Source organism: Bombina bombina, chromosome 9 (genome assembly GCF_027579735.1).
Source record: "Bombina bombina isolate aBomBom1 chromosome 9, aBomBom1.pri, whole genome shotgun sequence".
NCBI classification, from domain to species: Eukaryota; Metazoa; Chordata; class Amphibia; order Anura; family Bombinatoridae; genus Bombina; species Bombina bombina.
Window position 1 is genome coordinate 260,944,775 of NC_069507.1, and position 25,000 is coordinate 260,969,774.

Consider the following 25,000-nt stretch of genomic DNA (forward strand, 5'->3'; position numbering starts at 1 on the left):
ATATGTGCACATTCATACATACACACATACACATAAAACATATAAATAAACACGCATATATAAATATGTGCACATTCATACATACACACATACATATATATACATAAAACATATAAATAAACACGCATATATAAAAATGTGCACATTCATACATACACACATACACATATATACATAAAACATAGAAATAAACACTCATATATAAATATGTGCACATTCATACATACAGAAATACACATTGTGACAGGAACACTTTTAACCACGGTCTTCTAGGGCACAAATGCAGCACAGGACAATCCACTGTAGTTTACAAGGCTTTATTTTTCACAGCAATAACAAACAGGCAGTTCATTTTCAAAAGAGGGAAATCCATCCTCTGCAGCAAAGTTAAATGCTTTTAAATGTGTCCCAGCACTTCACAGCATTCCACAAGTGCTTTGTAAAAATAATGTCCTTTTACAGTTCACAGGAACAAAAGTCTTTTACACAGTGTAACAAACACACACACCAGCTTCTGTAGCTGTATATCTCTCTCTCAAGGCCTAAGTGAGGCTGCTATTTAAACCCTCACAACTTCTAATTAGCCACACCTGTGATTAGCTGCTGGACAGCTTCACAGCTGTCTGGGATAATCAAATACACACTCTTTCTCCCTGGGGTTTTAACTGAAAGGAGAAATAGCATGTACAATGCTTGGTCTTAAATATCTTCCATTTATAACCAGGCCTTGCTTTCTGTCACATATCCTCCCCCCCAGCTCACACCCAGTGGGTTGAGCGACCATGGACATCAATGAATGTACCCGAGACAAACCATCAGCATTGCCCTGCAAAAGACCGGCCCTGTGCTCAACAGTAAAATTGAAGGGTTGCAAGCTAAGAAACCACCTAGTAACCCTTGAATTTGTTTCCTTATTCTGACTCATCCACGTGAGAGGAGCATGATCTGTTATTAATTTAAATTTTCTTCCCAACAGATAGTACCCAAGGGTCTCCAAAGCCCACTCAATGGCAAGGCATTCTTTCTCCACTATAGAATAGTTCTTTTCCTGTGAAATAAGTTTTCTGCTTAGGAAAAGGACAGGATGCTCTTCTCCCTGACACTCCTGCGAGAGAACTGCTCCTAAACCAACATCAGAGGCATCTGTCTGTACAATAAAATCTTTAGCGAAATTGGGGGTTACCAAAACTGGATGGGCACAAAGGGCATCTTTCAACTGCTTAAAAGCTTGTTCTGCTTCTGGGGACCATTTTATCATAATTGGGGCCCTTGCTTTTGTGAGATCCGTCAAGGGTGCCGCAATTGTAGCGAAATTCGGGATAAACCTTCTATAATAACTAGTTATCCCAATAAATGCTCTTACTTGTTTTTTAGTTAGAGGCCGTGGCCAGTTCTGTATGGCCTCTATTTTTGTTGTCTGAGGTTTAACTAATCGTCTACCAATAGTATAACCCAAGTACTTAGCTTCCTGTAAACCAACAGTACATTTTGCAGGATTGGCAGTTAACCCAGCGGACCGTATTGCATCAAGTACTGCTTGAACTTTTGGAAGATGGGATTCCCAATCTGTACTATAAATTATAACATCATCCAAATATGCTGCCGCATAACGAACATGGGGTTTCAGAATTCTATCCATCATCCTCTGGAATGTTGCCGGGGCCCCATGTAAACCAAATGGCAACACCGTATACTGAAATAAGCCCTCTGGGGTTGAAAAAGCTGTCTTTTCCTTTGCTTGACTAGTGAGAGGCACCTGCCAATACCCTTTCGTTAAATCAATTGTAGTGAGATAACATGCTTTTCCTAGCCTTTCTATTAACTCATCTACTCTAGGCATTGGGTAGGTGTCAAATTTGGAAACACAATTAAGCTTACGAAAGTCATTACAGAACCTTAATGAACCATCCGGCTTTGGAACAAGCACGATTGGACTGTTCCACTCACTTTGTGATTCCTCAATTACCCCAAGCTTTAACATTTTTTCTACCTCCAGTTTAATAGCCTTTCTACGAGCCTCAGGGACCCTATAGGGTTTAAGGCAGACCTTCTTCCCTGGTTCTGTTATTATGTCATGCTTAATAACATTAGTTTTTCCCGGTACCACAGAAAATACCTCTTTGTTTCTTCTAATAAAATCCTTGACCTCTCGCTTCTGATGTACAGATAGGGTTTCTGATATATTTACCTCTGGTTCAGTGACAGGGAGTTCTGTAGGTTTTAAGGCAACTAAAACTTCCCTATCTTTCCAAGGTTTTAACAGATTTATATGATATATTTGCTCAGGTTTCCTTCTCCCTGGCTGACTTACTTTGTAATTAACATCACCCACTTTCTCAATTATCTCATATGGGTCCTGCCAAGTAGCCAAGAATTTATTTTCAACTGTAGGGACCAGAACTAACACCCTATCCCTAGGTTGAAACACCCTGGCTCTAGCATTACGGTTGTAGCTGTACTTTTGTGCTTCCTGTGCTTTTCCCATATGTTCCCTTACAATGGGCATGACAGCTTCCATACGATCCTGCATTTGGGAAATATGTTCAATAATACTTCGATAAGGTGTTGTCTCTTGCTCCCAAGTCTCTTTAACTATATCTAGTAATTCCTTGGGATGCCGCCCATATAACAGTTCAAATGGGGAAAAACCTGTAGAATCCTGGGGAACCTCCCTGATAGAGAACATTAAATAGGGTAACAGAAGGTCCCAATTTCTCCCATCTGTGTCAATTACCTTTCTTAGCATACTTTTGAGAGTTTTGTTAAACCTTTCTACTAAACCATCAGTCTGAGGGTGATATACTGAGGTCCTTAGTTGTTTTATGCCAAACAACTTACACAATTCTTTTGTAACCCTGGACATAAATGGAGTTCCTTGGTCTGTCAAAATTTCCTTAGGTATCCCGACCCTGGTAAACATTAGCATGAGTTCTTTTGCTATGGACTTTGCAGAGCTGTTACGAAGGGGAACTGCCTCAGGATAGCGTGTAGCATAATCAAGGATTACCAGTATATACTGATGTCCTCTAGCAGATTTAACCAACGGACCCACCAAGTCCATAGCAATTCTTTCAAAAGGCACATCAATTATAGGCAAGGGCACTAAAGGGTTACGAAAATCTTTAGCAGGAGCTGTAAGTTGACACTTAGGGCATGAAGCACAATAATCCTTGATGGCTACAAATATCCCTGGCCAATAAAACCTTCTAAGAACTCTCTCTTTGGTTTTCTCAACTCCCAAATGCCCCCCTAGAATGTTGTTATGTGCAAGATTTAAAACAGTGTTCCTAAAAGCCTGGGGCACCAAAAGTTGTTTAACAATGTCTGTTCCTTTCTTCTCTACACGATATACCAAATCATTAACTGCTTCAAAATAAGGATAGGGTAATACATTTCCTGGCTGTGTCACAACATCATTTATAACCCTGATATTATTTCTTGCCTCTACCAATGTTGGATCCTCCCATTGGGCTTTTTTAAAATTACCAGGGCCACCAACCAGATCTATCAAATCATCAATATTTTCCGAGCTAGTACTTGGTACTTCATTACTCTGAGAAGGTTGATCACCTACTAATACAGGCATAGGGCAATAAATCTTATTTTTCTCCTTTTCAATGGAACCCCCTTCAAAATCAGTTTCAGAGAAAGGAAATACATAAATATCAGAAGTTTGACATATTTCTGGAGATTCCCATAACTCCAGAAATTTTGGAAAATCTCTCCCTATCACCACCTCATGGGCTAAATTTGGTACTACACCAACACAATATTTTAATTTACCACACTGAGTCTCAATCTCCACCTCAGCTGTAGGATATTCCCGTTTATCTCCATGAACACAGATAATTCCCATTTTTTCCCCATAATCTAATATTGCATCTGGTACTAAAGATTTAGCCACTAGTGTGACCATACTTCCTGAATCAAGCAAAGCCCTAGACACTTTACCATTAACCATCACAGTACACCAATGGGAATCATTATTAACAGAGCTGTTGCTATTAGACAATAGTGAATGTGCAACATTACAGTCCATAAATTCATCTTTATCACAGTCTCTAGCAATATGCCCAACCTCATTACATTTAAAACATCTTACAGGTTGGTTATATTTAAATGTTTCCTTAATTCCTGGGGAAATGTCTCTGGTGTTTTGCCTATACACCTGCTGCTCTCTTATCCCCTTTATCCCCTGAACAGTCTTACCAGTTCTTGTAGAGCTCTGGGACTTGGGATTGTGTGGCTGATCCATTGAAGATTGTTGCAAAACTTCTCCTGAAGCTATAAATCTTTCGACCAATACAATCAACTGATCCACTGTTTGAGGATCACCTTGATTAACCCACCGCCGCAAGGAAGCAGGTAATCCACGCTGAAACCGGTCCATCACCAGTAGTTCCACTATTTTGGTAGCCGAATTAATCTCTGGTTGCAGCCACTTCCTGGCAAGGTGTATAAGGTCGAACATCTGGGATTTTGCAGCATTATGAGATGAAAACATCCAGGAATGGAATCTTTGTGCACGGACTGCCGAAGTCACCCCCAGGCATGCAAGGATTTCTGCTTTCAATTTCTCATAGTCACCGGCTTGTGCTGGCTCTAAATCAAAGTAGGCCTTCTGAGGTTCACCACTAAGAAATGGCGCAAGTATACTCGCCCACTCAACTGTCGGCCATTTTTCTCTTTCTGTTGTGCGTTCAAATGCCAAAAGATACGCCTCAACATCATCAGCTGCTGTCATTTTTTGAAGATAATGACTAGCCCTTATTACTCTGGAACCTTGGCTGCCACCAACATATTCAGAGTTCAGTCTTTCTGATATGGCTTGAACCTCTCGTTGCAGAGTCTGTGTAGCACTTTGCTGCTCCTCCCGGGTCTTCCTGAATGTCTCAGCTTGCACAGCAGCCATCTGTTGTATCAACAATTCAGTGTTCTCCTTCTGTGATTTAGCCAGCAGCATAGCACTCTCTGACTGGGCCAAGACCAACTGTTGCAGTGCTGCACTATTTTCAGCAGCTTTTCTGTTAGTCTCCTGCTGTATAGCATTAGTATGGATCAAAGCTTTAATGACTTCCTCCATGTTGCTTGCAGATTATTATGCCCACAGACATACAACGTGGTTGCCCGTATTCTCCACCAAGTGTGACAGGAACACTTTTAACCACGGTCTTCTAGGGCACAAATGCAGCACAGGACAATCCACTGTAGTTTAAAAGGCTTTATTTTTCACAACAATAACAAACAGGCAGTTCATTTTCAAAAGAGGGCAATCCTTCCTCTGCAGCAAAGTTAAGTGCTTTTAAATGTGTCCCAGCACTTCACAGCATTCCACAAGTGCTTTGTAAAAATAATGTCCTTTTACAGTTCACAGGAACAAAAGTCTTTAACACAGTGTAACAAACACACACACCAGCTTCTGTAGCTGTATATCTCTCTCTCAAGGCCTAAGTGAGGCTGCTATTTAAACCCTCACAACTTCTAATTAGCCACACCTGTGATTAGCTGCTGGACAGCTTCACAGCTGTCTGGGATAATCAAATACACACTCTTTCTCCCTGGGGTTTTAACTGAAAGGAGAAATAGCATGTACAATGCTTGGTCTTAAATATCTTCCATTTATAACCAGGCCTTGCTTTCTGTCACAACATATATACATAAAACATATAAATAAACACGCATATATAAATATGTGCACATTCATAAATACACACATACACATATATACATAAAACATATAAATAAACACTCATATATAAATATGTGCACATTCATACATACACACATACACATATATACATAAAACATATAAATAAACACTTATATATAAATATGTGCACATTCATACATACACACATACATATATATACATAAAACATATAAATAAACACTCATATATAAATATGTGCACATTCATACATACACACATACACATATATACATAAAACATATAAATAAACACTTATATATAAATATGTGCACATTCATACATACACACATACATATATATACATAAAACATATAAATAAACACTCATATATAAATATGTGCACATTCATACATACACACATACACATATATACATAAAACATATAAATAAACACGCATATATAAATATGTGCACATTCATACATACACACATACACATATATACATAAAACATATAAATAAACACGCATATATAAATATGTGCACATTCATACATACACACATACACATATATACATAAAACATATAAATAAACACTCATATATAAATATGTGCACATTCATACATACACACATACACATATATACATAAAACATATAAATAAACACGCATATATAAATATGTGCACATTCATACATACACACATACACATATATACATAAAACATAAATAAACACGCATATATAAATATGTGCACATTCATACATACACACATACACATATATACATAAAACATATAAATAAACACGCATATATAAATATGTGCACATTCATACATACACACATACACATATATACATAAAACATATAAATAAACACGCATATATAAATATGTGCACATTCATACATACACACATACACATATATACATAAAACATATAAATAAACACTTATATATAAATATGTGCACATTCATACATACACACATACATATATATACATAAAACATATAAATAAACACTCATATATAAATATGTGCACATTCATACATACACACATACACATATATAGTTACATAAAACATATAAATAAACACGCATATATAAATATGTGCACATTCATACATACACACATACACATATATACATAAAACATATAAATAAACACGCATATATAAATATGTGCACATTCATACATACACACATACACATATATACATAAAACATATAAATAAACACTCATATATAAATATGTGCACATTCATACATACACACATACACATATATACATAAAACATATAAATAAACACGCATATATAAATATGTGCACATTCATACATACACACATACACATATATAAATATGTGCACATTCATACATACACACATACACATATATACATAAAACATATAAATAAACACGCATATATAAATATGTGCACATTCATACATACACACATACACATATATACATAAAACATATAAATAAACACGCATATATAAATATGTGCACATTCATACATACACACATACACATATATACATAAAACATATAAATAAACACGCATATATAAATATGTGCACATTCATACATACACACATACACATATATAAATATGTGCACATTCATACATACACACATACACATATATACATAAAACATATAAATAAACACGCATATATAAATATGTGCACATTCATACATACACACATACACATATATAAATATGTGCACATTCATACATACACACATACACATATATACATAAAACATATAAATAAACACGCATATATAAATATGTGCACATTCATACATACACACATACACATATATACATAAAACATATAAATAAACACTCATATATAAATGTGTGCACATTCATACATACACACATACACATATATACATAAAACATATAAATAAACACTCATATATAAATATGTGCACATTCATACATACACACATACACATATATAAATATGTGCACATTCATACATACACACATACACATATATACATAAAACATATAAATAAACACTCATATATAAATATGTGCACATTCATACATACACATATATACATAAAACATATAAATAAACACGCATATATAAATATGTGCACATTCATACATCCATACATAAAACATATAAATAAACACGCATATATAAATATGTGCACATTAATACATACACACATACACATATATACATAAAACATATAAATAAACACGCATATATAAATATGTGCACATTCATACATACACACATACACATATATACATAAAACATAAATAAACACTCATATATAAATATGTGCACATTCATACATACACACATACACATATATACATAAAACATATAAATAAACACTCATATATAAATATGTGCACATTCATACATACACACATACACATATATACATAAAACATATAAATAAACACGCATATATAAATATGTGCACATTCATACATACACACATACACATATATACATAAAACATATAAATAAACACTTATATATAAATATGTGCACATTCATACATACACACATACATATATATACATAAAACATATAAATAAACACTCATATATAAATATGTGCACATTCATACATACACACATACACATATATACATAAAACATATAAATAAACACTTATATATAAATATGTGCACATTCATACATACACACATACACATATATACATAAAACATATAAATAAACACGCATATATAAATATGTGCACCTTCATACATACACACACACATATATACATAAAACATATAAATAAACACTTATATATAAATATGTGCACATTCATACATACACACATACACATATATACATAAAACATATAAACACTCATATATAAATATGTGCACATTCATACATACACACATACACATATATACATAAAACATATAAATAAACACGCATATATAAATATGTGCACATTCATACATACACACATACACATATATACATAAAACATATAAATAAACACGCATATATAAATATGTGCACATTCATACATACACACACACATATATACATAAAACATATAAATAAACACGCATATATAAATATGTGCACATTCATACATACACACATACACATATATACATAAAACATATAAATAAACACTCATATATAAATATGTGCACATTCATACATACACACATACACATATATACATAAAACATATAAATAAACACGCATATATAAATATGTGCACATTCATACATACACACATACACATATATACATAAAACATATAAATAAACACTGGTATATAAATATGTGCACATTCATACATACAAATCAAACAGAGAAACCCAACGACAGACCTCAGCCACACCGGGCTGTAATCAATGAGTATGAATGGACCAGTGCAGAATCCCCGGTAATGTGTGACACTTCTAATAGCCCTTAAGCAATTGAGTAACTCACCCCACTCTAGCCAGTTCGGTTATCCACTTAGCAGTGTCGCTGCCCAAAATACAGCCGCCTCTGTGCCGCTTCCGAAGATCCAGACTTCAATTGAGCGGCTCACAGGGCCTCAGCTGTGTTCCGTGTGCTCGTCGGCTTGAGTGTGGGTGTGTAGCTATACGTCACGGGTATTCCTCCAATAGCGGGAGTTCTTTTCCGGAGGTGCTGTAAACTTTGATCCGCTCCAGGCTGTAGCATCAGCTGATGGGTCGGTAAGGACTGGAGTCATTAGCAAATTCAAAAGTAGACACCGACATTCATCTTACTTGTAGGTAAAATCTTGTAAACTTTATTAGGCAAAGTTAAAAAGAAGAGACAACACAGCAAATGTACTAAGAGTCAGACGTGGGCGCAGCACACAGGCATACGCGTTTCGGAAAAAGATTCCGTAGTCACAGCCTGACATGCTACCCCACACACCTGTTTAAAAACCCCATGGGCTAATATAATTGGTTAAAACAGGAACTACCCCCATAGACTCTAGCCAATAGGAAAGAAATAACCTATGCAGCAGTAATCCTAATTAACACTTCATTATCTCAGTGGCCAGCATATCTGCTATACACAACAAACAATCATAGTAAATAGAAATGCATAAGAATAGACATATTTGTATAACTAAATGACAGTCACAATCCTAATGCGAAAATGTATATATAAATAATGTTTAAGATATTAAAGATGTAGCACAGGGGAGATTTCATAGCTACTGCATTATTTAAAATGATTATAGATAAAGTAGTAAAATAAATAAATAAATACTTAGTAGGATTGAGAAAGAGCATAATGGGCAATTTAGTATGATGTTAATGAATCACATGAATGTTTAAAGGGATTTCATTAAAGGAAGAATAGATGATCATAATACAGATAAAAAATGCACAAAATGTATACCGTCGTATGCAAAGAGTGGTGTATAGGTATCCGAAGGGCTCCATATGCTTAATATATAGATACTGTCATGTGAGCTATTGGATAATAAATACAATCATTGGTGTACAGAGCAAATATTAGCAGAATATTATTCCCAGTGATTAATAATATCAAATCTGGAATTCAGACCTTTGGGTAGTCTGCTTTCAAGGGTAAATATCCAATATGCTTCCCTTCTAGCTAATATTGTATCTATATCACCACCCCTAGGGGGCCTAAGGATTTTTTCTATAGCACACCATGAGAAATATCTTAAATCATTATTATGAAAAGAGCCAAAGTGTTGTACTATTGGAGTACTGGCCTTGTTGATTTTAAATGACGACAAGTGTTCCCGTATACGGGTATTTAGGTCCCGTGAAGTGAGACCCACATACTGTAATTTACAGTGAGAACATTCAATAAGGTAAATGGCATATTCTGTGGTACAATTCATACAGGTACCAATATCATACCTCTTGTTGGTGACAATACTAGAAAAATTCCGTGTCACATGAACGTACTCACAAGGTTTACACTTGCGCCGACCACATTTGAACATGCCAGTATGCCTTAGCCAAGATGATTGACTCTCAGTATTACTTTTCAATAGCGTAGGGGCCAGAAGATTACCCAATGTTGGGCTTCTCCTATAGGAGCATCTGAGCCCATTCTTAACAGTATTAACTAGCTTATCATCAGCTGAGAGGAGAGGGAAGTGTCTACGAACTATCTTACAGATATCTTGATACTGTATACTATGATTGGTAACAAAAGTCAAACCTTTGAAATCATCATTTTTTGAAGATTTCATATTTAACAGATCCCTTCTCTCTATGGTACTGACAGCAGCTTTAGCCCTTTTAACAATTGCTTTGGGGTACTTCCTTTCTAGGAGTCTCCTTTCTAAATCAACTGATTCTTGTTGAAATTGTTGGAAACTAGTGCAATTCCTCCTCAGCCTAGTGTATTCTCCCTTGGCAATAGCACATGGAACATGCTTGGGATGGCAACTAGTGCTTGGAAGGAGTGAATTGCCTGAAATGGGCTTCCTGTAAACGGTAGATTCAATCTTGCCATCAGGGTTACCCCGCAGTGTAATGTCAAGATAATTTATAGTATGTGGATTAAATTCACAGGTAAATGCTGGCCACTGAGATAATGAAGTGTTAATTAGGATTACTGCTGCATAGGTTATTTCTTTCCTATTGGCTAGAGTCTATGGGGGTAGTTCCTGTTTTAACCAATTATATTAGCCCATGGGGTTTTTAAACAGGTGTGTGGGGTAGCATGTCAGGCTGTGACTACGGAATCTTTTTCCGAAACGCGTATGCCTGTGTGCTGCGCCCACGTCTGACTCTTAGTACATTTGCTGTGTTGTCTCTTCTTTTTAACTTTGCCTAATAAAGTTTACAAGATTTTACCTACAAGTAAAATGGATGTCGGTGTCTCCTTTTGAATTTGCACATTCATACATACACATATACACATATATACATAAAACATATAAATAAACACTCATATATAAATATGTGCACATTCATACATACACACATACACATATATACATAAAACATATAAATAAACACGCATATATAAATATGTGCACATTCATACATACACACATACACATATATACATAAAACATATAAATAAACACGCATATATAAATATGTGCACATTCATACATACACACATACACATATATACATAAAAGATATAAATAAACACTTATATATAAATATGTGCACATTCATACATACACACATACACATATATACATAAAACATATAAATAAACACGCATATATAAATATGTGCACATTCATACATACACACATACACATATATACATAAAACATATAAATAAACACGCATATATAAATATGTGCACATTCATACATACACACATACACATATATACATAAAACATATAAATAAACACTCATATATAAATATGTGCACATTCATACATACACACATACACATATATACATAAAACATATAAATAAACACGCATATATAAATATGTGCACATTCATACATACACACATACACATATATACATAAAACATATAAATAAACACGCATATATAAATATGTGCACATTCATACATACTCACATACACATATATACATAAAACATATAAATAAACACACATATATAAATATGTGCACATTCATACATACACAAATACACATATATAAATATGTGCACATTCATACATACACACATACACATACATACATAAAACATATAAATAAACATGCATATATAAATATGTGCACATTCATACATACACAAATACACATATATACATAAAACATATAAATAAGCACGCATATATAAATATGTACACATTCATACATACACACATACACATATATACATAAAACATATAAATAAACACGCACATATAAATATGTGCACATTCATACATACACACATACACATATATAAATATGTGCACATTCATACATACACACATACACATATATACATAAAACATATAAATAAACACTCATATATAAATATGTGCACATTCATACATACACACATACACATATATACATAAAACATATAAATAAACACGCATATATAAATATGTGCACATTCATACATACACACATACACATATATACATAAAACATATAAATAAACACGCATATATAAATATGTGCACATTCATACATACACACATACACATATATACATAAAACATATAAATAAACACGCATATATAAATATGTGCACATTCATACATACACACATACACATATATACATAAAACATATAAATAAACACGCATATATAAATATGTGCACATTCATACATACACACATACACATATATACATAAAACATATAAATAAACACGCATATATAAATATGTGCACATTCATACATACACATATATACATAAAACATATAAATAAACACGCATATATAAATATGTGCACATTCATACATACACACATACACATATATACATAAAACATATAAATAAACACTCATATATAAATATGTGCACATTCATACATACACACATACACATATATACATAAAACATATAAATAAACACGCATATATAAATATGTGCACATTCATACATACACAAATACACATATATACATAAAACATATAAATAAACACGCATATATAAATATGTGCACATTCATACATACACATATATACATAAAACATATAAATAAACACGCATATATAAATATGTGCACATTCATACATACACACATACACATATATACATAAAACATATAAATAAACACTCATATATAAATATGTGCACATTCATACATACACACATACACATATATACATAAAACATATAAATAAACACGCATATATAAATATGTGCACATTCATACATACACACATACACATATATACATAAAACATATAAATAAACACGCATATATAAATATGTGCACATTCATACATACACAAATACACATATATACATAAAACATATAAATAAACACGCATATATAAATATATATATTTACCTTGGGCTAGATTACAGTTGGAGCGCAAATTTGATATTTACACTCGATTTTCTTTTTAACGTGTGCGTGTATTACAAGTCAAAAGTAAAAAGAATGCAAATTTGTAGTTGCATTCTCGCACTCAAAAGGACGCAACGCACAATTGCGATTGCATAATCCCATTTCCCCATAGACTTTAATTGAGCCTCGTTTTGTGCCGAAACACTATCAGCCACATTCATATACATATATATATTTATACATACAAATATGAATAAACATGTTCCTTTGGATCCCTATGTAAAAGCACTTTTGGACATTTTTTCTAATATCTGAGCTGACATCATGTAACTTTGAGCCCTTATAACTTTTTTGTGCAATATTTTTTTAATAAAAATTGATATCAGACACTGTTAATATGAGTATTACTGTAGTGTTACATGTATTTTTTATGTGTTCTGTGACACTTTTGTGTCTGAGGTTGCGGTGTCTACTTGTGACTAAAATGCGATTGCATTTACTTCCAACTTGTAATATCAAGTCAATTTAACGTGAATCCGAAAAGGAGCATTTTAGCCCAAACGCAAGCGCATGGAGATTTGCGCTCCAACTATAATCTAGCCCCTTGTCATATACAATATCCCTTTAAAACACTTTTAAAACATTTATTTTAATAATAAATGTATATTTAATTTTACATTTAATATGTTTATATGTGAGTGTAATACTTTATTTAATGTTTTACATGTTTTATTATACTTTTATTTTAGCACTAACGCTTTACTTCAGATCTTAAGTCGCAGTAAATGTTTTAACACTGTTTTTATTGCGCTCTCGCCTTTTATTTATTGATTTTAATGATCTGATTCAAACCTTGTTTTTATGTACAGATTTCTAATCAAATTTTTAACCGAATAATTAATTATTCCGAAAGAGATGTGTTTTATTTCTAAATAAATACATTTTTTATTAAGACTGAAATAGTGTTTAATGTAAACTAGTTGCTCCTTGTGAGGATGAAGGTTTTTTATTGTGTCATTATTGTGGTTCGTTTTTAGGCTGCACCACGGTGGGAGACGTGTCTCCATCTGACCAACCAGTTCTTTGAGCCAGCTCTCAGCCGTATGTTCATTCAGCAGACTGTCTCACAGAAGAGTGAGAGGTTGGTGAGTAACAACATAGACATTAAGGTCCCGAACACGAGTGGAGCACTCAATTGATTGACAGATGACGAAAACGAACCCCCCCCCCAGGACATGATGTTTGTGCAAAGGGTCTGAATGCCCTGGGGGGGACAACATTAGTGGATTGCAGATTCATCATCAGTCAATCAATTGAGCAATATGGCGGGCGGAGAAACAGCGCTTGTCGTTATAGCATTAAAAGGAAAAAAATAAGAGAATATTAATAAATAGTACACATCTGATGAATGAAAGTCTGCCTCATTTTTTCAATTCTATCCTATGACATGAGCGAGTACGCTCAACTTTACATTCACTTTTAATTCAATTGTGCTTGAGAGATCACATTTACTATCAACTTTAAAAATACGTGCGCTACAAACACCCACGATAAACCCCTTTTTTCTTGCGCACAAGAATTAGCTTTTCACAGTTAATCTAGTCCTAAATGAGTATTATAACAAGAAACCTACAGAATGCATTAGCACAACTCAACAGCAATTTAATTTAGAGCAGGGAATCTCACCTTGGATATTGGGACACTTGGGAATCACAGCCCTATGATGAGGATGAAGCTACAAAAATACTTATTAAGGGGGACACTTCCAGGCGACAACCAAGATGGCTGAATTGCTGTAGGCAGATAATGTAGGTCCACTGTTTATCAGCAGTTAGCAGAACAATCCTTTACACTCTGTTGACCTTGTTTCCTGCAAGATATGAATAGTTTGTGTAAAATAAAAGATATTTGACTGGAATGTTTTATTTTTATTTTTTTAATACAGAGTTAAGGTAATAGTTTTCCTTTCCAGGTGTGGATGAAAATGTGCTGGTTCTTTGTTTCAGGGAACTTTATGTTGTGTCTTTATAGGCCCTGGATATATTTTTAATTATCAAAGATGCGCTACACTCTGCAATTGGGAAATTCAAGTGGATGGATAAAAAGACGCAGAAAGATGCACAGAAAAATGTAAGAAGTCTCAATACTGTAATGTATACACTACTCTCGATAAACACAGCATAAGTCTTCGGTAGATTTGTGTGTTCATTTATAATAAAGAATTGTTTAGTGTAAATTTTACATAAATATTGTAGCTTAGTTTCTGTTTGTTGCTATGAACACTGGGATACATAGAAAATATCTATACATTTTACAGTATGTTCAATATTTTTTTATATTTTTAATATGTAATATTTCAATAACATGCCTTAAAATTACTAAGTTTTCATGTGCACTAATACTACTGTGTTAATATCTAAATTCCAAAACAAAACACAAATATTACATACCTATGTTCTTCACATAGAAAATAATGTACTTTTTGAAATTTTATATATATATATATATATATATATATATATATATATATAGCATCGCAATCTGGAAAGCACTCCACCGGATTTTTCAAATAACATTGTTTAATGTATAAAAGTTTTTGGGGTCTCCCGTACCCCCGTTCTCAGGTCTGAGGACGGGGAGACCCCGAAAACGTTTATACATTAAACAATGTTATTTGAAAAATCCAGTGGAGTGCTTTCCAGATTGCAATGTTATATTTTTGTTTGAAATTGCACCCCGGTGGTTGAATATGTTTTAGAGTGCTGGGCTCTTCAGAGGAACTTATATATATAAATAATACTTTTCATGTAAAATACATATCTATACCTATATATTTATATATATATATATATATATATATATATATATATATAGTCATGGCACCCCTGCATTTCTGTCAGATAATGCACCATTTCGCCCAGAAAATTGTTGCAATTACAAATGTTTAGGCATTCTCATGTGTATTTCTTTTGTTTGTATTGGTATGACACAAAAAACTGGAGAAAAAAAAGCCAGATATGACACATTCCAAGCAAAACTCCAAAAATGAACTGAACAAAATAATGGTCACCTTCTCAAAATTGTAAGAAATAATTGCATTCCAAGTTTGTGATGCTTCTGTAATTTGTAATTAAACTCACGTGTATAAATTAACAGGTGCTGACAATCTAAAAATCACACCGGCAACCAGTTAAAATGGTGAAAAATTGACTCATCCTTTCTTTTGTGTGTCTCTGTGTGACACACTGAGCATGGAGAAGAGAAAGAGCAACAAAGAATAGTCTGAGGATTTGAGATTAAAAATTGTGGAAAAGCATGGACAATCTCAAGGTTACAAGTCCATCTCCAGAGATCTTAATGTTCCTGTGTTCACTGTGCACAACATTGTCAAAAAGTTTACAGCCCATGGAACTGTAGCTAATCTCCCTGGACGTGGACGGAAGAGAAAACGTGATTAAAGATTGCAACAAAGGATTGTTTGATTGATGGATAAAGACCCTTGATCAACTTCCAGACAAATTAAAGCTGACCTTCAGGCACAGGGTACAAATGTGTCAGCTTGCACTATACGTTGCCATCTGAATGAAAAGGGACTCTATGGTAGGAGACCCAGGAGGACCTCACTGCTGACACAGAAACATAAAAAGCCAGATTGGAGTTTGCCAAAACTTACATGAGGAAGCCAACATCCTTTGGGGAGAATTTGTTGTGGACAAATGAAACATAATTACAGCTTTTTGGTAAAGCCCATCATTCTACTGTTTTCAGAAAAAGAAATGAGGCTTTTAAAGAAAAGAATACAGTCCCTAGAGTCAAACATGGTGGAGGTTCACTGATGTTTTGGTGTTGCTTTGCTGCTTCAGGCACTGGATGGCTTGACTGTGTGCATGGCATTATGAAATCTGAAGACTACCAGAGAATTTTGCGGTGTAAAGTAGGGCCCCAGTGTCAGAAAGTTGGGTCTCCGCAAGAGGTCATAGTTCTTACAGCAGGACAATGACCCAAAGCACCCAGAAATGGTTTAAGACAAAGCTCTGGAGAGTACTGAACTGGCCAGCAATGAGTCCAGATCTCAATCCCATAGAGCACCTGTGGAGAGATCTCAAAACAGCAGTTGGGAAAAGGAACCCTTCCAATCTGAGAGACCTGGAGCAGTTGGCAAAAGAAGAGTGGTTCAAAATTCCAGTAGAGAGGTGTAAGAAACTCATTGATGGTTACAGGAAGCGATTCATTTCAGTTATTTTTTCCAAGGGGTGTGCTACCAAATATTAAATTGAGGGTGCCAATATTTTTGTTTAGTCCATTTTTGGAGTTTTGCATGAAATGTGTGAGATTTGGCTTTTTTCTCTTCACTTTTTTGTGTCATATCAATACAAACAAAACAAATGAGCAGAAAATGCTGCACTTCACAATCACAGTATAACACTGTATATTGTATGCAACAAATGATATATAATGTAACAACAATATTATAAACAAAACAATTGACTAAATATAGAGGCATGTTTATTAAATCTCTGTCGGACCTGATCCGACAGTGAGGATTAGGTCCGACAGATATCGCTGAATGCGGAGAGCAATACGCTCTCCGTATTCAGCATTGCACCAGCAGCTCTTGTGAGCTGCTGGTGCAACGCCGCCCCCTGCAGACTCGCGGCCACCAGCAGGGGGTGTCAATCAACCTGATCGTACTCGATGAAGTTGAATTCTTTCGATTCCTGTCCGCCTGCTCATAGCAGGCAGACAGGGTTATGGAGCAGCAGTCTTTGTGACCGCTGCTTCATAACTGCTGTTTCTGGCGAGTCTCAAGACTCGCCATAAACACGGACCCACAAGCTCCTTATGGAGCTTGATAAATGGACCCCATAGAGTCAATGAATCTGTGTGCTAATAATCCTGATCACAGAACAGTTACACCTGTATATAAAAAGGATCCTGAGATCTGTAGTGAGGATATCCTTCAGGTGTCTGTAATAGAAGATCCAATAACGTATCTCAAATTCAAATTGAAGTGGATGCCGCTCAGTTAACAAGGGGGAAATCTGTGATTCATCTCCCAAAAAGCACTGAAAAAGACAAAAGAAGAAACAAGCGCAAACCCATTCTAAGGGTAAAAGTTTTAATGTACAGTAAAACAGCGCAAATAAAAAACAGGCGTAAAAGATATAAGAACAATGTGTGCAATGACATTTCAGCGTGTGATGACAGTGTCATACATTCCAGGTGAGCAGAACAACTCTAGGGTATTCAAGTTTGTATCGGATAGGACCTGCGAACTCCTCTACGCGTTTCCTCTGGTTTTGACCAGACTTTCTCAAGAGAGTAAACTGCAGATTCCTTGTTTCTTCCTTTTAAATCTAACCCACTATCACTGCGGGATGCGTGTCGGCGTGTGATTACGCTGAAGGTGAGATTCAACCTATGCTGTCAGCATTTATTGATGTGCAGCGGACATGATCCGCAATATCGGATCATGTCCGCTCGCACAATGATAATTCAGCCCCTATAACTTGCAGCCGAGGACTTTTAAAGTGATATCTTTCATTGCACACATTGTTCTTATATCTTGTACCTCTGTTTTTATTTGCGCTGTTTTACTGTACATTAAAACTTTTACCCTTAGAGTGGTTTTGCGCTTGTTTCTTCTTTTGTCTTTTTTAATACAAAGAAATAAATATGAGAATGCCTAAATATTTGTAATTGCAAAGTGGTGCATTATTTGACAGAAATGCAGGGGTGATAATATTTTTAGCCATGACTGTATAAATATCTGTTCAAAATAAAAAAAAAAACATTATACTGTAAGTGATTATTGGAATGATTATTTGACACTGGAATTATAAAAATGTACAGTAAATATACAGTAATATATATATATGTACATTGGATCCCTTTGCAGTTAAATACCTAAAAATGTGGAAAAGCATTTTTAATGACTAATAATATTTAATAATATGTTTAACTGTAAATATTTTACATTCAAATCTTCTTAACATAGGGGAATAAGTTCTATGTATTTTTAAAATAGATATTTTTGTGCACATCGGGTTAGCCCTTGTTGGCAAACTTTTTACTTTCAACTCGTAATACAAGTGCAACCTGACACGTGCAAAAAGCCTCCATCCAGCACTGTTTACACTTGAGCGGGAGCGTTAGTGATCCACTAGTAATCTAGTCCAAAGTGCATTACTTGTTTTTTTTTTGTCAGATTTTCAAATCTTAGACCCTTCCAAACTGTTATAAAAAACATACAATATCCCATTAACCTTACTCTTTTCTTTTGCTTTTGTGCTGTGAAAACACCTCTATAAAGCGAATAGGTAAATTAGGACATTGCTATTTCAGTCAGAAAACACTTTTCAAAGGAGTTTTGGACCTTTTGAAAATATGTTTGCTTATTTTGAGTGGCATTTCTTGTCTGTTTTCACATCTTTTTGTCAAGGTTAAGCCCATGCACAGGTTAAGTTTAAATATTAATAAACCAGATTTTTTTTTATTTTATTTGGTAGTTCAAAACACAGTTAGACAAACCAAGTTCAAACATATTGGTCATCAGCATTAATACAGAATACATTTTGCTTCCATGAATGTCTTTGAATAACCTTGTGCAAACATCAGTTTCTTATTTTATTTTGTTTGATTGTTTTGTGGTTTTTTGCTTCCATATTCAAATGGAAGCTGTTCTTATGCTTATCAAATATCTAGATGCTTATATAATTTGTTTCTTTTGATAGCAACAACATGTATCTCCATTAAAGCCTTTAGTATATTTGTTATTTTAACTCCAGGTAGTAAAGTTTAGAACTATCAGTGAATTTAGGACAACTTTTGTAAAGAATGGGAGAAAGCTGCACTAACTGAATACTTTGTCCATTGTGATTATTTCATTCACAGTTAGAAAATGTTCAACTTGAGCTTGGAATCCCCCAGAAGTATAAAGCCCCCTCCTTGATGAGCCAGAATAAGGTGAGAAATAAATATTCACCGTGAGATGATTGTGCATTTTGTAACATTCTTTAAAAATGTGAAGTTTTATTAGAATTTCATGTTAGTAGCCTTTCATGGCATTAAATGATTTACAAATGGTTTTGAACAGTATAAACTCTACCATTACTTTTCATTGAAAGACAAAGAGGCCGATTTATCAAGGCCCAAATGGGGCCGTATACACCTGTTTCTGTGCAAGCCTTCAGGCTCGCTGGAAACAGGAGTTAAGAAGCAGCGGTCGTTTTTTCTTTCTTTCCTTTCTCCTTTTTTGACTATCTTATATTCCCCTGTATACCTAATTTCCCATCTTTATTCATATTGATTCTATGTTGATATATAACTTTATGTCAGTATATGCTTTGTGTATTACCATATATTTCCCCTGCCTGTTATCTTTTACTGACACTATCTGCCTGTCTCCTAAACCTCCATCATGATTTTTACGACATCCCTCATCCCCCTGCATTCAGACCTGTGTAACACTTTGTTTTTTTAGCCTGTTTTTTAAGATATAATCTGTAAAGTCCATCAAATTGGTCAGTATTGCTTCAGACTTGAAAAAGGAAGACACTCTTCTGAAAGCTTGTCAACTTATAAATGTATAGTTAGTCCAATAAAAAGTATCATTGCTCAATGCAATACTCTTGTTATTTTGTTATCTAAATCTCTGGACTAACACGGCTACCCCAATCAACGTGACTATATATAAATATAAAATATGTTTTGCAATACTTGTATTCTAGCCTTAATACTTTACTTCAGGGGTGCGATCCGATATAGATCGTAGTTTGCTGCGCAAGCGAGGGAACCCCCGCCGCCCGTAGTTTCAGCTCGCAACTCGAGCTATCCCATATACGGCGCCGTCAGAGGCTAAAGTGCCATAAGTCGGATAAACCAGCGATGTCCAGAAATCTGCGTAAGTACAAATTTTCTGGAGTCGCCAGTGACTTACGGCACTTTAGAAACTGCCGGCGCCTACAAAACCTGACTAAGTTATTAAATCACCCGTACTGTCTAACACGTCTCCCAAACATAGCCCGACACGTTTAACCCTCTATCCGCTATCCCCCCTCACTATCCTAACAATAAAAAATGTATTAACCCCTAAACCGCCGCTCCCGGACCCGCCGCCACCTAATAAAGTTATTAACCCCTAAACCGCCGCTCCCGGACCCCGCCGCCACCTACATTAAACTACCCCCTAATGTGAGCCCCTTACACCGCCGCCAGCTATATTAAAATTATTAACCCCTAATTTAATCCCCCTACCCCGCCGCCAGCTATATTAAATTAATTAACCCCTAATCTAATCCCCCTATACCGCCGCCAGCTATATTAAATACATTAACCCCTAATCTAATCCCCCTACACCGCCGCCAGCTATATTAAATACATTAACCCCTAATCTAATCCCCCTAAAGTAATTACCTCTATTACCAGCCCTTAAAAGGGCCTTTTGCGTGACATTGCCCCAAAGTAACAGCTCTATTGCCAGCCCTTAAAAGGGATTTTTGTGGGGCATTTCCCCAAAGAAATCAGCTCTTTTACCAGCCCTTAAAAGGGCTTTTTGCGGGGCATTGTCACAAAGAAATCAGCTCTTTTGCATCTAAGCTAAATCCCCCTACACCGCCACCACCTATAATAAATGTATTAACCCCTAATCTAATCCCCCTACACCGCCGCCACCTATAAAAAATGTATTAACCCCTAATCTAATCCCCCTACACCGCCGCCACCTATATTAAATAGATTAACCCCTAATCCCCCTACACCGCCGCAAGCTATATTAACTATATTAACCCTAATTATATTAGGGTTAATATACTGCTAGATTTAGAGTTTTGTCGGTAACGACCCGCGTAGCTAACGCTGGCTTTTTTCTGGATGCACCTTTAAAATAACTCTGGTATTGAGAGTCCACAGAATGGCTGCGTTAGGCTCCAAAAAAGGAGCGTAGAGCATATTTAACGCAACTGCAACTCTCGATACCAGAGTTGCTTACGGAAGCGGCCAGCCTCAAAAACGTGCTCGTGCACGATTCCCCCATAGGAAACAATGAGGCTGTTTGAGCTGAAAAAAAACCTAACACCTGCAAAAAAGCCTAACGCAGCCCCATTGTTTGCTATGGGGAAACACTTCCTACGTCTGCACCTAACACTCTAACATGTACCCCGAGTCTAAACACCCCTAACCTTACACTTATTAACCCCTATTCTGCCGCCCCGCTATCGCTGAACCCTGCATATTATTATTAACCCCTAATCTGCCGCTCCGTAAACCGCCGCTACTTACATTATCCCTATGTACCCCTAATCTGCTGCCCCTAACACCGCCGACCCCTATATTATATTTATGAACCCCTAATCTGCCGCCCACAACGTCACCTCCACCTGCCTACACTTATTAACCCCTAATCTGCCGACGATATTAACTATATTAACCCTAATATAATTAGGGTTAATATAGTTAATGTATATAATATAATAACGATATTAACTATATTAACCCTAATATAATTAGGGTTAATATAGTTAATATATATATAATATAATAACTATATTAACTATATTAACCCTAATATAATTAGGGTTAATATAGTTAATATAGCTGGCGGTGGTGTAGGGGGATTAGATTAGGGGTTAATCTATTTAATATAGCTGGCGGCGGTATAGGGGGATTAAATTAGGGGTTAATGTAATTAATATAGCTGGCGGCGGTGTAGGGGGATTAGATTAGGGGTTAATCTATTTAATATAGGTGGCGGCGGTGTAGGGGGATTAGACTAGGGGTTAATACATTTATTATAGGTGGTGGCGGTGTAGGGGGATTTAGCTTAGATGCAAAATAGCTGATTTCTTTGTGACAATGCCCTGCAAAAAGCCCTTTTAAGGGCTGGTAAAAGAGCTGATTTCTTTGGGGAAATGCCCCGCAAAAAGCCCTTTTAAGGGCTGGCAATAGAGCTGTTACTTTGGGGCAATGTCACGCAAAAGGCCCTTTTAAGGGCTGGTAATAGAGGTAATTACTTTAGGGGGATTAGATTAGGGGTTAATGTATTTAATATAGCTGGCGCTGGTGTAGGGGGATTAGATTAGGGGTTAATACATTTAATATAGCTGGCGGCAGTGTAGGGGGATTAAATTAGGGGTTAATACATTTAACCCCTTAATGACCACAGCACTTTTCCATTTTCTGTCCGTTTGGGACCAAGGCTATTTTTACATTTTTGCGGTGTTTGTGTTTAGCTGTAATTTTCATCTTACTCATTTACTGTACCCACACATATTATATACCGTTTTTCTCGCCATTAAATGGACTTTCTAAAGATACCATTATTTTCATCATATCTTATAATTTACTATAAAAAAAATTATAAAATATGAGGAAAAAATTGAAAAAAACACACTTTTTCTAACTTTGACCCCCAAAATCTGTTACACATCTACAACCACCAAAAAACACCCATGCTAAATAGTTTCTAAATTTTGTCCTGAGTTTAGAAATACCCAATGTTTACATCTTCTTTGCTTTTTTTGTAAGTTATAGGGCCATAAATACAAGTTGCACTTTGCTATTTCCAAACCATTATTTTTCAAAATTAGCGCTAGTTACATTAGAACACTAATATCTTTCAGGAATCTCTGAATATCCATTGACATGTATATAATTTTTTTTAGTAGACATCCCAAAGTATTGATCTAGGCCCATTTTGGTATATTTCATGCCACCATTTCACCGCCAAATGCGATTAAATACAAAAAATCGTTCACTTTTTTACAAATTTTTTCACAAACTTTTGGTTTCTCACTGAAATTATTTACAAACAGCTTGTGCAATTATGGCTTAAATGGTTGTAAATTCTTCTCTGGGATCCCCTTTGTTCAGAAATAGCAGACATATATGGCTTTGGCGTTGCTTTTTAGTAATTAGAAGGCTGCTAAATGCCACTGCGCACTACACGTATATTATGCCCAGCAGTGAAGGGGTTAATTATGGAGCATGTAGGGAGCTTCTAGGGTTAATTTTAGATTTAGTGTAGTGTAGTAGACAACCCCAAGTATTGATCTAGGCCCATTTTGGTATATTTCATGCCACCATTTCACCGCCAAATGCGATCAAATTAAAAAAAACATTAAATTTTTCACAATTTTAGGTTTCTCACTGAAATCATTTACAAACAGCTTGTGCAATTATGGCACAAATGGTTGTAAATGCTTCTCTGGGATCCCCTTTGTTCAGAAATAGCAGACATATATGGCTTTGGCGTTGCTTTTTGGTAATTAGAAGGCCGCCAAATGCCGCTGCATTTCACACGTGTATTATGGCTAGCAGTGAAGGGGTTAATTATGTAGCTTGTAGGGAGCTTGCAGGGTTAATTTTAGCTTTAGTGTAGAGCTCAGCCTCCCACCTGAAACATGAGACCCCCTGATCTCTCCCAAACAGCTC

General features: G+C 35.2%; 1 protein-coding gene across 1 annotated transcript in view; it reads left to right on the plus strand.

The window, feature by feature from the left end:
- Positions 1-25,000, plus strand: part of KEL (Kell metallo-endopeptidase (Kell blood group)) — a 74,608-nt gene that overhangs the window by 13,606 nt on the left and 36,002 nt on the right. The window contains exons 7-9 of the mRNA XM_053691816.1: positions 14,608-14,715; positions 15,602-15,700; positions 20,465-20,536. Of these exons, the coding sequence (XP_053547791.1) occupies positions 14,608-14,715; positions 15,602-15,700; positions 20,465-20,536 (279 nt within the window). The remainder of the gene's footprint in view (positions 1-14,607; positions 14,716-15,601; positions 15,701-20,464; positions 20,537-25,000) is intronic.